Below are 18,022 nucleotides of genomic sequence, written 5' to 3' on the forward strand. Positions count from 1 at the left end.
ACCATTTATATATATATATATAAAGTAGTATATAAGCGATATTTAACATTATCAGCTTGTTTAGAAAGTTTGATAATTTAAACGTCTCGTTTGTATAATTTGAGGAACCATTACGATGATCATTTAAAAAAATTTTACAACGTTAACCAACATACTACTACTACTACTACTACTACTACGCGCACGATAGAACAAAAATCTGACGTAACCATTTACTTCACTAAGTCACGTGTACAGTCACAATATATATATTCGTTGTTTACGCGGAAAACTTTGCCCGCTGTCGTCATCCTCGTCGACGTCGTAAAGACACGCGTTCAAAGCAACGTTTTTTATATCTTCATTTCACATTAGAAAAGCGTGCTATGATTTGAAGAAAAAAGAGATAAAGATAAAGATAGAGAGAGAGAGAAAGAAACATTATCCAAAAGTCCACTCACAATTCGTCGTATTGTCGAGGAAAAATTTTCAAATTTAATTTCGGCAAAACTATCAATAATAATCTCTTTGTTTTTTTTCCCATTAGTATTTGTTGATGGATCCACGATAATAATGTAAGTACTTGTCGGATCAGTGTCTATGGGTTATAGATTGGTTCGAAGGTAGAATTAACCAAAAAAAAAATAAACAAGATAATAAAAGAATACTCGAATTGCGCAATGCTGAGAAATGAGAGAAAGAGAGAAGAAGAGAAGAGAAGGGGGAGAATGGGGAGGAGGAGGAGGTGGTTCTCTATTTGCGAATATACTAGCGACGTTAACACGACTTCAATATACTCTCTATCTCTTTTCCTTCCTTCTTCCATGTCCGCCATCGTCCTCGTGTAAACACGGCCACAGTAATATCGTGCTTTCGACGTAGAAAAGAAGAGAGAGAAGAAGAAGAAGAAACCCACATTGGATGAAAGAGAAACGTAGGAAGCAATATAAACGTACATATATATAGATAGATAGATACATACATACATAGAACGGGAGTAAATTCGATTTAATTCGAATTACCGCCAATTTGATCGATCGTTCAGTCTTTTATTCTTTCATTTTCTACTCTTCGTAGAATTAAGTGTAAGTAAACTCGGCATGATGGGGCCGTAGCAATTGCCAATGTCCACATCGGGGATATTGACGATTATTTTTATTATTATTGTTATTACTAGTATTATTATTATTATTATTGCTGGATATTTACGATCGTTATCGTTCACAGACGCAGTCAAAACTACTCGATTAAATCGTATTTATTTTATTACTATTTGCTTATATTGATACTTGAACTACGCCGTTATTTTCAAATACCTACTATACCCATCGTTTACTTTATAACCGAAGGTTTTTATGAACATTTTTCGAATTATTAACCGATATTCTATGCGGTGACAGATGTATAATAAAACAACGTTTTAACCCTCGCAACCGTTAATACTTTCTTCGAGACTTGTCTGTCTGTCTGCTGCTGTTGTGTACGTGTCTGTCTGTGTCTGTATGTATGTATGTCTGTCCGTCCATCCGTTCCGTTTCGTTCCGTTCCTTGCACCTGTTTTATTTTAAGAACGAATGCAGCACGCTTATACTGCTGTGTCGTTCTCGTTAACGACGAGACTCCTCGGCACTTTCCTTTCATCTTTCGAAGGTACGTACGCGCCGCAATATCAATCCTCTTAAATATTTCGACGAGAGAAAATGTAAGCCCACCCTCCACCACCTTTTCGTCATCATTATCATCATCATCGTCGTCGTCGTCGTCGTCATCATCATCGTCATTGTCCCAACCAATGTATTTTAGTGATATATTATCCTTCCTCTTATTTTTCATGTTTTCGCGTACACGTATACAACACACACACACGCACACACAATAGTTCCATATACAATTTCTAATCGTTTCAATTATTTCTGCTCGAGTTATCCGAAAATTGACAAATATTATCGAATAATTTTTAACGCAATACTTTTTTATTATTCTTTATCTTATTATCTTTTTCGGTCGTAATAGTTTCGTTGTATATTAGAAGGAGAAATCTCCGTTCTGTGGTGCTTCGGTAAGGAGCAAAAAAAAGAAAAAGAAAATGGACAAAAGGTAACTCGTGAAACGGCAGGACATCGAACGCCTTGCTGCGGATGCTGTGAGATCTTAAAAGGAACAACGTGTGCGTGGGCGAGGATGATGAGTGTGGGTTTAAAAAATGCGTCCAGGCTTCCTGGAAATATTTTCTCACGGTTTTGCTCCGCACGTATCATTCTTTAAAAGAGGAGGGGAGGGTATAGACTTGTGCTAGTTTCTTTTTTTCTTTTCATTTTCTTTTTAAAGCTCTTTATACCTTATTATTCGCTATAACGAGAGATTTGTTAGTAGTATTACGTCTAAAGTTTGATTTTTACCTGATATCTCTGTAAAACGTATATTTACGCGTGAACGGGTATCTTATAGAAGAGAGGAGGTATCTTTTACGAAATAATAATTCATCTCGGATAAATGAAAAATGAACGGCTCGTTATTATTGAAAGTTTTTGAAGAGAATGTATTATCGTTTAATTTAATCACATTTACAAAATAAGATCTAGATAAAATGATATATGATTTTTGTTCATTAGTTATATTAAAAAAAAAAAAAAAAAAAAAAAAAAAAAAAAAAAAAAAAAAAAAAAAAAAAAAAAAATAAATAAAAAGTTATCTCGTAAACTTTACGTAGGATTAATATATATATATCAAATTGAAAGTTGCAAAACTCGATTTTACTTTATTTATATAACTGGAAAGAAATAGTAGATATGTTTGTACCACTCGACACGTGACATACGTTTTTTCATTTGTTTAAAAAAAGAAAAAAGAAAGAAAAATAAACAGGAATATCCGATCCATCATTGAATCTTATATTTTTTTCTCCTTCTAACATAATTTGTCTTGCTTTAATTTTTATCTAAACAAAAATATCATAAGTCTCGTTTAAATTGCAAACGCTTTTTGCAAAATACTTCGACGAACTAATTATTTTTTTTTTTCTTTCTATATTATACTCCCACACTTTTTCGTTTGGAATGACGTACACATAAACATAGTTAATTTCCATTTAAAAAAAAAAAAGAGAAAAAAAATCAAAACGACTTTGTTGAGTAATAAAGTTTAATGATACACCCGATAAATAGAAAGGAGCAGCATGTATGATAGTATATAGGTAACCAATATAACATATTAATCAATCCGTTAGGTGTTGCAATTAATTCGGTACTAACTTGATATTCAATTATTTACAAATCTGGTTTTTGGTAATAATAATTGCTATAGCCATTTTATAAATGAATTATTATCGAATATAATGGGGGAGATCATTTTAATGAATAACAAATGTGTATATAATTATTTTATAAATAAATATACTATATCGTGTTTGTGTGTGTGTTAAAAGGGCACCGAAATTAATTGCCAAACCTAATATGTTGAATAACGTAAGTTCATTTTACAAATGGATAAAAATACGAAGGACAACGAACCTGAGTTTATCGTTCGGATCGATTTGTCTTTATCGCAAGGATCGATTATTCAGCGTTGTATATTCGATACGCGAACGTGCACGTGACAATCGTATCTTTTCGCATCGTCTTTCTTTCGCATATACTCGATACGTTTGACAAGAAGGAAGGAAGGAAAGTAAAAAAAGAAAAAAGGTGAAAAAATAATAAAAAAATAAAAAAAAAAGAAAAAGAAAAAAAGAGGAAAAGCAAACTCGACACAAGTTAGCAATGAAGGTTGCGTCTGAGTTACAAATAACGCGGAACGGTTAATTATTTGCAAGCTGTCACTGAGCAAGCAAGTTACGCCAACAGTGTAATATTGGTGCACGTATACATTTTTGTAGTTTATTTTTATTTCTTTATTTCATTTTATTCTCTCTTTTTATACGAGAATGGACGAGATATAATAATTATTAACTGGAGTAAAGATAGAAAAAAAAAAGACTTATGTTCGAATATAGAACCGGTAAAAACATTTTTTTTTTTTATATATATATATATATATATATATTATTGTACGTTTAATGGTGTCGCATAAAAGCGAGGAAGCGTGTGACTAGATAAATATATGTTTTTAAAGGTACGCGAATAAATATTTTTATGGTGGTATTAAATTACGAAATATAATAATAATCTGTATATACCAATATGTAATTATGTAGATATGCGCGTGTGAGTATTAGCATATAAAAATATATAAATATAAATGAGACAGAGAGCAAGTAGGCGTCGGGGGGGGGATGGGGAGAATGGGAAGAATTTATTTTTTAGATTATCTGAATTTATTTTGTCGTTTTGCGAAAATCATTACCGGAAATGATGCGTTTTAATAAAACGGAGAAAAATAAAACGTTTCACGTGTCATCGTTATTGACATCGTGCCATTATCTAAACGAATGACGTTTATGTCCGTATATCCTATGTGTATAAGTATGCATATATGCACATATTTATTAATTCTTCGTAAATCGATTAAAACGGTGTTAGTATAAAAACGTGATCAAGTTTAAATGTAATCGACCCACGAGAATTCCGATTTGTTTCTTGGAATATGAATATACGTATTTACTTTTAATCGTAAACACGCGTATCAAATATATAATACATGTGCATACGTATAAATATAAATTATTTGGTTATATATATATATTATCAGTGCAAGCTAATAATAATCTCATTTATTATTTCTGTAAAGTTTTCAAAATTGACTTCGTTTTAAAATTTCGCATGTGCCGCCCGTGTGTGTATTACTCACAATACGTTCGTTAAATTCTTCATACGCGAGTGTAAAAAAAAAAAGTTCCTATTCATTCGAATCGTTTTTCAAATAAAACGAGGAAGTCAAACGAAAAAGTAAACATTTGGGTTGGTCGTATCGTTCGAAACGTCACGATCCATTCAAAAGCTTGCAATCGGTTTGTGTGCGTAGTATCACGCGCATGCAAATGTAATATACGTTCTATTTTTAATCGACTATCCAACACTACCTTTTTTTAACCCCCTCTTCCTCGTATCTTACTGTTTATAAAGTTCAAGGATTTTCTTTTTTAAAAAAATAATACGCAATTGATAAAAATTACGTTTTACAAGACACCATTTGAATTTCCTTAACCTTCTGGTGGTAGTTGTGTTGTTTTCGTTTAATAATTCTCAGTACAAAACTAAAAACTATAACTACTACTAAGAAATTACTCGAGCACTAGATATTACTGGACACCCACCTTGAATCTTGAATGAATGTTATAATAATAATAGATTGCAGTGGCATGTAATAAGTAAAAAAAAACCAAAAAAGTAAGACTTGACTGATTGTTTTTTATTTGGTTGTTGACATTAGGAGGATTTATAACAGGAGTACTCAACTGTTTGTCTTTACGGATAACCAATTGAAAACCGATAACTAAACACATGATTCAAATGCCGCAAGTTGAGTATGACTGGTTTATAGGATAGTATACGTACGTGTATGTAGGTTGTATATATGTGTGTGTGTGTATGAACGATAAGAGAAAAAGAGAATATTTCGAATTGGACGAATGTGACGACGACGTCAGACACCCCCCCCTTTCGCCCCCCTCCGTTTAGGTAGAAGGACAAACAAACTCTGTTCAAGATTTGTTTTTTTTGTCGAGTGAATCTGGACCGGATATGGATAAAGATCGAAATTTCTTGAAATATGTGTAAAAGTGAGGAGAATATATGATAATATATCGTTAAAAAATAAAAAGAAAGAGGACCCAGTCTTTGTTCAAGATATCAACGTCGTTAGAATAATTTAGAGAATCAAATTAGAAAAGTTATAATAATTTATTTGTATTTTAATGTGCGTTATATTATTAATTATAAACGAATAGACAAATTCTATTGAATATTCGACCTATTCTCGTATAGAAAATTTGCATATTCTTTACCTGCATTAACGTTAGGAGTACAGTGGAATAGGAGGCTCCGATAACTCGGAAATCTTTTGAATAAATTCAGCGGAAGTTGTTCGTCGAGACTCTATCGCGAGATTATTCTCGGCTAATCGTTAATTCGTGCACCGATAGAAAGCGTGAAATTGACTGAATGGAAAGTCATCGTCAAGAGCTCTCTTTTACTGGGTATATGTATATATATATTTCTACATGTATAATATGGTGGTTTATGTTCTATGCACCGAGAATGAATTGAGAAGTTTATTTCTCGAAAAGATAATTGAAATTGAGAATATTTTAATTTAATTTTTTTTTTTAATTCTAAATTCTCTTTTTAATCTTATACCATCACCTAGCCCTCACCGCAGAATAAAATCTATCTCAGCGAGATAATGTTCATTAATAATAATCTAAACGTTTTTATTTATATATATTTCATAGACAAAAATATTGGCGAGTAATAATAATACGAACACAAGGTTGCATCAGTTCAGTGACAGATTGTGTTATCGCATAATGACGCGTTATTATAAACGCTGATTAAAAATATTTTCAAAGTACTGACCTTATAATATATGAAAGCAGAAGTATTGAAATGATTCAAAAAACAGAGAAAGAGAAGAAAAAAATGATGATAGAGGCCCGTTTAATAGTTAATATCGAGTGTATGACCCCCCTATATAGTTTCGATTGAGAGTTGTTTGGTAATGCGTAAAGTTTCGGTTTTACGAGCACGAACCTAAATCCAGCCACTTATCGTCCGTTATCATTATAGTTCGTTCGAAATAATGAATGGGTAGATTCCTCGATGTGTTCTTGTATTTTTACGTTACCGTTCGCATGATTTCGTTTTCTGATAAAAGAGAGGCGGCGGCACGTGTTTCTCTCTCTCTCTCTCTCTCTCTCTCTCTCTCTCTCTCTCTCTCTCTTGTAACTTTCTTCCCTCCAGCGAGATAAATGTTTCCCTTTCAAAGGATCGCGCGCATAACACCACAAACTGTAGTTTGCCTTTCGATACTATCTTTTTCCGAGTTCATTAATCATATACACCTTAGAAAGTAAACGTGCCGCGGTATTTAGCAATTATTTCTTTAAGATAGATAGGCGTTTTTATTATATTTAATTCATCGATCGGACGAATCTAAATTAACAAAAATCTAATAATAAAATCGATAACATATTGATTTTCAATTTTACTTCGATGATACTTGTAACTTAATTCGCATTTCGCGAGACGTTAGACCAATTCTCCTCATTATTATCTATCGAATATCCGTGAATGTCGTAAAATTAACGAAATACTTTAAAGATCGGAGAATGAGATCGTGAGATTATGAGGAATTGATTTAATCAAGCACGCGTTAAACGCGTATTATATACATTTCCAGAAATTAAACGACACATCTATTAATTGCTATATCTAACTTGTTTTATTTACTCGTATCACTGCATTCCTCTGATATTTCTTATAATCTGATAATCCTTCAAACTTGTTTACACATCGAGTAAAAAATGAAAGCAATCAAATTAGAAATATCATTTCGAGCTTTATGAATATTAAAAATTAAAATTGTCGACAAATTCTCTCTCTCTTTTCTAGAAAACTACGACAAGTATCTGCAAGGAGATTTGCATTAGGCCGGTTATTGCCACCCATACCATTTCCTCGGACACTTAGGATTTAACTGTTTTATGCTTTTAACGTCTAGTTCAGCTTCGTATTACAAGAAATATGTACAAACATACACACACACACATGTATATATATATATATAAATATACGTCATCATTTTCCATGATGTTAAGAATTACGAGGGACTCTTACGAGGATCGCTATCATAAATTCAATCCGTTTATCTCGTTTAAGAACGTTGCTCTTTTGAGTTCAGCGTCTGGATTTGTGTCACATTTGCTAGAATAATAATAATATTATTATTATTATTATTATTTTTATTATTATTAGTTTATATATATGACAAACTTAATAATGTTCGTGTGTGACAACAAGTGTGGTTTACTTTGTTAACGTCTAGACAGAAATCATTCAATTTGGAATAACGTTAAATTAACTATAGAGCTTTTAGATAAATGTATATGTTCTTCTGCATATAAATTCTCGATCGTTTGGCCTTCATTCGTATCCAGCTTTCACCGAGGCTCATTTCGAGAGCAATTAACGATACGATGCTTTACCGGGAAGTGATGTATAATAAATTACGTTATAACGTACGTGAAAGATTAATCCACAGGTGTTAAACCATTTGATTACGTTGCTTTTGCTACCGAAGAGCTATCGGCACTTAGTTAATGAAATTATTTACGTGTTTTCAAATGCGAACGTTTGTGTTCGCTTTGCGAAAATACAAAAATGAAAATGTTACGTTATTTAAGATATAAATACAAGCATATAACACGTTTATTTTTGTTATATTTTTCAGATGAATAAATCGTTAGGCAAGTGCGATAATGAGGTCAAAAAAGTACTTCATCTTTAATAAGAAGCTTCTTTAAAAAAAAGTACATTCGAATACGTGCGAACAAAAATAGTGGAATAATATCGAATAAATTGTTCAACGTTAGTAGTATTGTTGTCGCGTTGTATGTCCGGTGCCAAGAAGAGAAAGAGAAAGAGTGAGAGGAGGGGTACTTGAAATTTAGAAAAAAAGGGTTGGATGTTGCTTACGAGATTTCTGCGGTCCTATCGGAGTAGATTTGCACCGGTAGAAGTTGTAGATAGACACCTTCTAGCGAAAGAACGATTAGTCGTCCACGACGATAGGAGGAGGAGGAAGAAAAGAAGGAGGAGGAGGAGGAGGAAGAGAAGGAGGAGCAGCAGCAGCAACAGCAGCAGCACGTTCGAGAGGAGAGGAAGAAGAAGAAGAGAGCGCAAAAGCGAAGTTGAAAGTGTGTGTTAGGAGGGGAGAAGCAAGAAAACGGTGTTCACAAGAGATATAGAGAGAATCGTGGAGCCAGCAGAAGCAAAATAAGCACCAACGGCAGCAGCCTGGTGGTGTCCATGAGACAAGAAGATGAGAAGGATGAAGCTGCTGCTCGTGCTACTCTGTGTCCTGGCGCCTCTGGCGATTTGCCAGCAACAAAAGAGAACCTCCAAGCCGGTAGCTTTTATAAAGTATCCTGAAAACACAGCCATGGGCACGTACGAGGATGATTTCGTCGAAAGGATAAACAAATTCGATGAATTGTCGGAAGATTTATCCAACTTGGCTGTTTATAGGAAGACCAGGGCCATCGATGACAATAGGTACACACACCCTAACAGATATTTACATTTAGGAATGAGATATTTCTTATTTTAATTACTTTTAGTTTGTTTTTCCTATCGATAATTCAATTGGAGGATTTTGATGATTGGTTTACAGGTCGGTAGACGGCATCGATGGTTCGAACAAAAGCTATCAACAACATTCCTCGTATTATCCGAGATCACGGACTAAATCAAGCGAGGAGGTACGAGAGAAAACACGAAGATTTAAGAATGTCACTATAGGCGATGGTATATGCCAGAGCATCGATATTAGGAACAACGTTCACAATTTTGCGATATTGAAAGGTTGTCGCGTGATCGAGGGCTTCCTACAGATTGTTCTGATCGAGAATCATACCGGATCGGATTTTGAAAACGTTAGCTTTCCGGACCTACGAGAGATAACCGGGTATCTTCTACTTTATCGCGTTTACGGATTGAAGAGCCTTGGAACTCTCTTTCCGAATCTCGAGACCATCAGAGGAGATATACTGCTTACGGATTATGCATTTATGGTGTACGAGATGCAAAACCTGCAGGAGGTGAGATTGCAGATTTTTTTTCTCATTTCGTTTTAACCGTTAGATCCTGGTACTTGGATGATTGATAATGTTCATGGATAATTTACCGCAAGGCAAGGCCATAGCATTAGATTCTACCTTATTCGTTTAAATGTTACGTCGTGGTACACGATGAGTCAGTAGAAGAGAGTATTAGTAATAGTAGTCACATATTTGTCGCACGAGATCAATCGCGATCGTCATTCCCACGGCAAAGCAAAGCTGATTTTGCCGGTTCGAAGGTTCGCTCCAATTTACTTCAAAGAGTACCGGTTAATAGGCGGGTCAAGTGGCGTTAATCGGTTAATTAAATTGACCGATAGTTTGGTCTCTGACTGTCAAGATCATTTTTTAAATATGTTTTTCTTTTATCGAACTTAACAGATCGGCTTAACAAAACTAACGAAGATTGCTAGAGGTGGGGTAAGGATCGAGAAAAATTCAGCCTTGTGTTACACCAATACGTTAAATTGGGACGTTATAGTTACGGCTGGAGATAATTTTATCAAGGACAATAACAATGAAAGTTCATGCCCTGGTTGCTCTTCTCAGTGTCCTGGTGGTTATTGTTGGACTGCGCAACATTGTCAAATAACTGAGAAACCAAAGTGTCATCATCAGTGTCTTGGAGAATGCAATGGCGAAACGGATAGAGATTGTTACGTTTGTAAACACTATAGGCACGAAGGGAAATGCGTTGAGAGCTGTCCAAGTCATTTGTAAGTCACGTTCGAAGATATTTCCTCGTCAAGAATAATTCATGTTACGTAATGTTCGTGTTAAGTAAACGATAATAACCGTATACTTTTTCTATGTTTTTAGATATGCTTATATATCAAGGAGATGTATTACTGAATTAGCATGTATACAAATGAATAACTTGCGAAAAATATGGAGACTCGAAGATGAACAAAAATGGCGACCCTTTAACGGTTCTTGCATCACCCAATGTCCCGAGGGATACGAGGATCACGTTGATGAAAATAACGTATGGATGTTCAATAATATGATCATTTGTATCTTACTTTTAAAATCCCTACAATAAAAATAATAATAATAATAATATTTATACAAAATTTTGTTCGCGTGTCGTTTAGGTTACCACCTGTCAAGTTTGCAAGGCACGATGTCGTAAAATAGGTCATAGTGCTATTATAAGGCACATCTCGGACGCTCAAATATTTCGAGGGACGACTGTAGTAGACGGAGCTTTGGAATTCCAAATAAGAAATGGTAATCCAAACATCATGCAAGAACTGACTGAAGCTTTTGGTTTGATCGAAGAAATCACGGAGTATCTGAAAGTGACTCATTCCTTTCCAATCACATCATTGGCCTTCTTCAAAAAACTCCGAGTTATCAAAGGTAAAAGATTGGACATAAACAATGCGAGTTTAGTCATATTGGATAATCCAAATCTTTCGAGTCTTTTTCCACCGTCGCAGAAGATCGATATTGAAGATGGTAGATTGTTCTTTCATTACAATCCTAGACTTTGTATGTACAAGATCATAGAATTCAGTAAAATGGTAAGGATAACAGACTTTAGCGATCTCGAGGTGCAACCAGATTCCAATGGAGAAAAGGTAGCTTGTAATGTAGTTAACATAAATATCACAGTTAAAAAAAAAGGCCCGAATTATATCGATTTGATTTGGGATAGTTATCAGCCACCTAGAGGACAACAATTGTTGAGTTATATTTTGAGTTACATGGAAACCGAAAACGAAAACATCACTTACGAAGGAAATTCTTGTAGTAATAATACTTGGCAAATGCTTGACGTAGACATACCCAATGGAAATTCTTTACTTCAGGAGAAAGTAACCAAACATATTTCGGGTTTGAAGCCGTACACGAAATATGCCGTTTATGTAAAGACTTTTTCTATGAGAAACGAAAGCTTTTTACTTTCGTCTAGTAGTCCCGTAGGTCAGTCGAAGATAATATTTTTCAGAACGAGTAGTGACATACCTTCTATGCCTACCGACGTTGTTTCTACCGCGTTGAGCGATACCGAGATTCTGGTCAAATGGAATCCACCGGAGTATCCAAATGGTCCTATCGGTTACTACATTATATCCGCTTCGTTAAAACGAGACGACGCGGAATTTCTTTCATCCAGAGATTACTGCAAATACGGCTTGATAAATGAACCCGAAGTAGAAGACATACAAGAAGTTACTAAAATACCTTTACAACCAATCGTTGCTCCAACCTCTTGCTGTTTCAAAGACGAATTTACTAGATTGTCAACTTCAAAAAAGTTTCAGATGCTATTGTGTAATGAAAATTTCGGGATAAGTACTTTAACTGCTGGCTGGAAAGGTTCTTGCGTTTTCAACCGATACAATTCAGTTAACGATTTCAAATACAAATCGGAAAATACCGTGAATGTTATCAACAATGAATTAATTTATAATGTAAGTGCTGAGAATAATTCATTTCGTTTGAAGTATCTACAACATTTTTCTTTGTATACCATATCGGTTGCTGCTTGCGGAGTCAAACATCGAGACGACGAGCAAATGTGTTCGTCCGTGGAATACACGAACATTCGAACGAAAAAACGGGAGACGGCCGATAATGTTAGCAATGTCAAAACTAAAATAACCAACAGCTCAATAGTCGAGGTTTCTTGGGATACCGTTAGAAAACCTAATGCACTCACTGTAAGTTATACGATAGAATATACGAATTTGGATGTCAAAGATGCAAAGAAAAGTACCGAGTGTATACCATACGTTGGACGTTACGAGAATCATAAAACTCATCAGATTAAGAATTTAAGTCCCGGTAATTACGGTCTACGAATACGCTCGACATCATTAGCTGGCAGTGGTAATTTTTCCGAGATGGTTTATTTTTCCATTAAATTCAGTGATGATAAATCAGTAGTCGTGATACCTGTGGTGATCTTTGGCTTCTTCAGCGTGTTTCTTGTAATTGGATGTGTTTACTTGAGATATCGTCGAAAGAAGAATACGCAAGCAAGATTGATAGCCTGTGTAAATCCTGATTACATAGAAACCAAATATATCCTTGACAGTTGGGAGGTACCTAGAGAAAGCGTCAAGATCTTGGAAGAACTTGGTAATGGTAATTTCGGTATGGTATGTCGTGGTCTTTTGGGAAACGAGGAGGTAGCGATCAAGACGATCTCTGCGGCATGCAGCGAGCGTGAGAAGAACGAGTTCTTAAATGAGGCCTCGGTGATGAAGAATTTCTCTACCTTTCACGTAATCAAATTATTAGGAGTCGTTAGCTTAGGTTCTCCGCCGTATGTCATAATGGAACTCATGGAGAACGGAGACTTGAAGACTTATTTGCGTCGTATACGAGACACCGATTTAATTCCAGATACCTCGAGAATAATAAGAATGGCGGCTGAGATAGCGGACGGGATGTCTTTTTTGGAATCGAAGAAGTTCGTTCATCGTGACTTGGCTGCTAGAAATTGTATGATCTCGAAGGATCTGGTTTGTAAGATTGGAGATTTTGGAATGGCCAGGGACGTCTACGAGACCGATTATTATAAAATCGGAAAGAAGGGTCTTTTGCCGATAAGATGGATGGCACCTGAGAATCTTTCGGATGGCGTTTTCACATCCGATTCGGACGTTTGGTCATTCGGTGTTGTACTATACGAGATACTATCTCTCGCTGAGATACCCTATCAAGGATTTTCCAACGATGAAGTATTAAATTACGTTCTGCACAAAGGTGTTCTTAGTGTACCGAAAAACTGTCCGATTAATATACAAAAAATAATGGAAAAGTGTTTCAAATGGCGGCCAAGCGATCGTCCAACCTTCATGGAAATCGTTGGAGAATTGGAACCATTTTTGGCTCAGGACTTTTGTGAAAAATCCTTTTATCATTCGAGCGAGGGTATACATATGCGTAATCTTGGGATAAAGAAGGCCTTCCATCAAGCTGCACCAATACGTTTTCATTGGGGTAACGAGACTGCTAGATGGGTTCGAGAATTCGAGGACAATGTGACGCTTCTTGATCAGACTAGGGCTAGCACCAGTCGTGGTCGAATATTCAGGAGCGGTTTTCAACAGGTCGGTAATGTTCCACCTTTGGAGGAAGTTCCTCTAAATCGATAAAGTTTTTCTCTCGTTTTTTCAAACTCGCGTCTATATATATATAATATTAATAATGTCTTATTGTTGCCGTGTTTGGTCTCGCGCGTGCATGAATATGAATATGAAAGAACAACAAAAAAGAAAAAAAAGAAATAAGAAGAAAAATGGTTAATGATTACGTACAAACATACACTCAGGGCAATATAATGGGACGAATAATTGGAAGAGGAAAAGAAAGGTAAATAATATTATATATATATACATATATATATATGTATATATATTGAAAACGGGAATTACGGAATCGTAATTTTGAAGATTATTTACGTTCTCTTCCTCGGCGGGACCAGACGCGATCCTCTTCTAATATCGTCGCGAAACGAAGAAAGACTTAAATAGGACTATTAGTTTAGATAACATACCTACAGGTTAATAACGCATATCGCCTATTCTTTCTTCTATGGAAGTCACGGTTCATGGACCTGCAAATATATGTATTTAGAATCAATCCACTTTTTAATGTAATTCATTTTCTTTTTCTGTTTTGTTTTTTCTTTTTTTTCTCCTTTTTTTTTTGTCTGTTTTTTTTTCTTTTCTTTTTTTTTCTCTTATGCGCAACCAAATGCTCGACAAGCCTTTTTTAATCATTCATTCCTAGAAAGAAAGAAAGAAAGAAAGATTAGTTTTAGCGAGTTTCTAGAACTTGATGAAAGAGTATTTTAGTCGAAGTATCATTGTCTTACCACAGAGTTCCTTCTCGCATACATACCCTTATACACGGACATGCATTAATTCATAGTTTTCAGATTCTATATATAATATATATGTATATATTATTACATAAATACATACATAGTAGCCACATTATAAAACTGAATGCACTAAAAATAAGCAATCGATGCAAATCAATAGATCATTTAGTCTGAATTAGAAAATCCATTAACAAGAAGTATATAAACACACATATTCACGGTGGCCCATAAGTAAATTGACAGAAATAAATTATATATTATTATTAATAAATTGCGAAATTTTATTTGTAAACGTCAAAAGGACATACAGGTAAGAATTTAATAAAGAATTCTGTATGCCCATGATTATTTTAATGTTGACATTGAAAAATAAAATATAGGCCTATATATTTCTGGGATAATTTACCAATTGATTTATGGGTTAGCCTGCGTATTAGTACACACACATACATACATATTCATTGCAATAAATATGCTCGTGATTGTTGCAATAATCATATTAGATATCATAGAACCGAATGATAGTTCGAATTGTAGTGAAAAATTAAAGGATTTGAAAATGCATCCATGAAATAGTGTTAATACGCATGGAAAAGAAAAATTTATCATCGTTAATTAATAAACTCGCGTCGTATTAGACGATAATCAAATCTCTAATTTATAATAATTAAGTATACACATATATTTATGATGAATTTAAATAACTCGAATGAATGAGAAGAAGAAAAAAGATAATAGATGATCTAATCAAAATCGTTGCACGCGAATAGTATTCCATGTAGAACTTTTATATATCGTTTCTACGTATTTTTTTACATCACCGTATCGATGGTTCACAGCAATACACGATTAGAGAAAAAAATAGAGAGAGAGAGAGAGAAATAAAAATAGTGTGTTACGTGATGAGTATATTTGTATGTATGAGATAGATAAAAAGAGAGAGAGAGAGAGAGTGAAAGAATATAACATACGAAAGTAAATAGTTAACAGTTTCGCACGAATCAACCAAATCGACATTTCCATCAAGCAATACATCAGAGCAATTTCATTTTTTAATTTTAAATCGCTAATAGCAATATCGATAGTTCGATAAGAGTTTAGAATCGCGATCGCTAAAGGAAAATACGAAAAAGGAAAAAAAGAAAAAAAAGAAAAGAAAAAAATATCTATATAAATATTTATATATATATATTCGCGAGAAGCTTTCTAGAAAGAAAGAAAGACAGAAAACAAAAAACTAAGGCAGGACGGAAGTAGGAATAAAAAAAAAAAGGTCTAAAAAAAGAGAATGATGATTTAGGTTGGTCGTTTAAAAAATATCATCTCACGATAGAGAAAGAAATTTTTTTACGCGAAAAAAAAGTTCGAGCTTTATATGAGAAATCTCGTAAAAAAAAAAAAAGAAAAAAGAAGAAAAAAAAAATATGTTTACTTATTTCGTCGTTTTGTTATTATCGTCATTTTCGGGAAAACCCATCACAAAACTATAATATTACACGACGCGTACGATTTGTTTTAATCGTTGAAACGCCCACACGTATTCTCGATAAACGTTTTACAAATTTTTATTTCCGCAATAAGAAAATTAGAAAATAGCTTCATGAAAAAATTTGCGTGCGCTTTTTATATGTTATATACACGTACATAGTGTAAAAACATATGCACATATTTATTTTATTTACATACCTATTTAAAAAAAAATAAAAACTAGAGAGAAGAGAAAGTAACGGTAAGATAATCCGTTGTGTGTATAAATTATACAATGAAAGTATAATAGGGATCTTGCCGAATTTAGCAAGAGCTTAAATAAATCTAACGTTTCAATGATTGCATCACGTTCTTGCCTATTTTCCATGGTATAAATATTGGATCGTTTAGAAAATTCTTTTATAATCAACTATTTATTTTTTTTTTTATTTATTTATTTATTTTATTTTATTTTTCTCTTTTTCTTATTTAACAACAACAACGTTTGATATTATCGAATTTTTCGCCGAACAATTATTAATCAACTTTCTGAACGATCCCCAATATTGTCTTGATTTTTTTTCTTTTTCTTTTTTTCTTTTTAAATTTATTTTATTTTTTTTTTTATTGTTTCCTCCCTCAAGGAGTTTTTTCGAATCTCAATACGCCACTTATTATAACAACGTTCCTTTTTTTGTTTTCTTTTTTTTTTTTTAAACAATAACGTATACATGTACGATATATAATACCCCCAAACGCGCGTATAATAATAAATAATATTTGTATTCTCAAAGGAAGAAAGATCTCTCCGATATAAGAATCTAATTTTCCTTTAGAATATGTATGAGGCATAAATACCGAATTCAACAAGTCGTAATGCTACGACCAAAGAAGAAGACTCATTGTCGGAATCGATTTAAACAATTAAAAAAACAATCACATATATACATACATATATATACAGGCAGGCAGGCAACTAGTCATTTGCGGTATAGCAAAAGTTAAACGAAATACATTATTTAAAAATTATAATAACCACTCTCTCTAAATGAAATTATAAATTAAACAATAAATAATTACGAATTAATAATTATTAAGAGAAAGAAAAAAAAACGGAGAACGAGAATCGCGAATCGAGACTTCTCTTTTTTTATTTTGCAACTTCGAAAGATGTAGTAGTACTATCGGAATAATAAATAATGATAAATGAATTTAAATATTTCTATGTACTACTGATAGTTTATCGTCTATCGTAATCGAGTTGATTTTTATAAAATGAGAGGACAAAATGATGACGATGATAAAAAAAAAAATATATAAAATAAAAGAAAGGAAGAAAAAATAAGCTAAAGGATTTAACCTCGTGAATCACGACGAGACGTTATAAGATTTTCAAGGCTATCACGTTGGCAAACAGCCATTCCGGTATTCTTTGTTTGTTTGTTCGTTCGTTTTCGAATCATGAGACTAGTCGAAATTTGTCGAACTATAAAGAAAAAAAATCCTATTACGAGGTCACAAAATAACCGTTCTCAATAATTGTAATGTTTCCCGTTGGAGAATAAAAAATAAATAAAATAATCCATGCGAACTAGAATAAAATACAAAAAAAAAAATAAATAAAAATAATAAAAATGAGGGAAGGGGAAAAAAATATGCGGATCGCAAAACTAACAAAAAAATAAAATGAAATCGCGTTCGATTAATTGAATTGAATTCACGATCGAAAAATCGTTAAACAACGATTGTGAAGTATTTTTATTTTTCTTTTTCTTTTTTTTTACTTTGCTTCCAACAAAGTATACGTTCGTAGGATTAATAAACGATATTATTTAATATCAAATGGTAAGACCATAATAGAAAACAGTATCGGTTTTAATTTACTTGGCATTCCGGGGTATCTCGCCAAGATTTAGATTTAAAGTTAATTATTTTGCGTATATATATATATATATATA

General features: G+C 33.5%; 1 protein-coding gene across 2 annotated transcripts in view; it reads left to right on the plus strand.

Annotated features, from left to right (window-relative positions):
• LOC106783964 (insulin-like peptide receptor) overlaps positions 1–15,788 on the plus strand; it is a 23,607-nt gene extending 7,819 nt beyond the window's left edge. For both annotated transcript variants that reach the window (XM_014742989.1, XM_014742990.1), the window contains 5 exons: positions 8,365–9,188; positions 9,307–9,733; positions 10,136–10,470; positions 10,574–10,739; positions 10,849–15,788. In XM_014742989.1, the coding sequence (XP_014598475.1) occupies positions 8,956–9,188; positions 9,307–9,733; positions 10,136–10,470; positions 10,574–10,739; positions 10,849–13,866 (4,179 nt within the window). In that variant the 5' untranslated portion in view covers positions 8,365–8,955 and the 3' untranslated portion in view covers positions 13,867–15,788. The remainder of the gene's footprint in view (positions 1–8,364; positions 9,189–9,306; positions 9,734–10,135; positions 10,471–10,573; positions 10,740–10,848) is intronic.
• Positions 15,789–18,022: the final 2,234 nt, after the last annotated feature.

Source organism: Polistes canadensis, unplaced genomic scaffold (genome assembly GCF_001313835.1).
Source record: "Polistes canadensis isolate GaletaPanama2010 unplaced genomic scaffold, ASM131383v1 scaffold_28, whole genome shotgun sequence".
Taxonomy (NCBI): Eukaryota; Metazoa; Arthropoda; class Insecta; order Hymenoptera; family Vespidae; genus Polistes; species Polistes canadensis.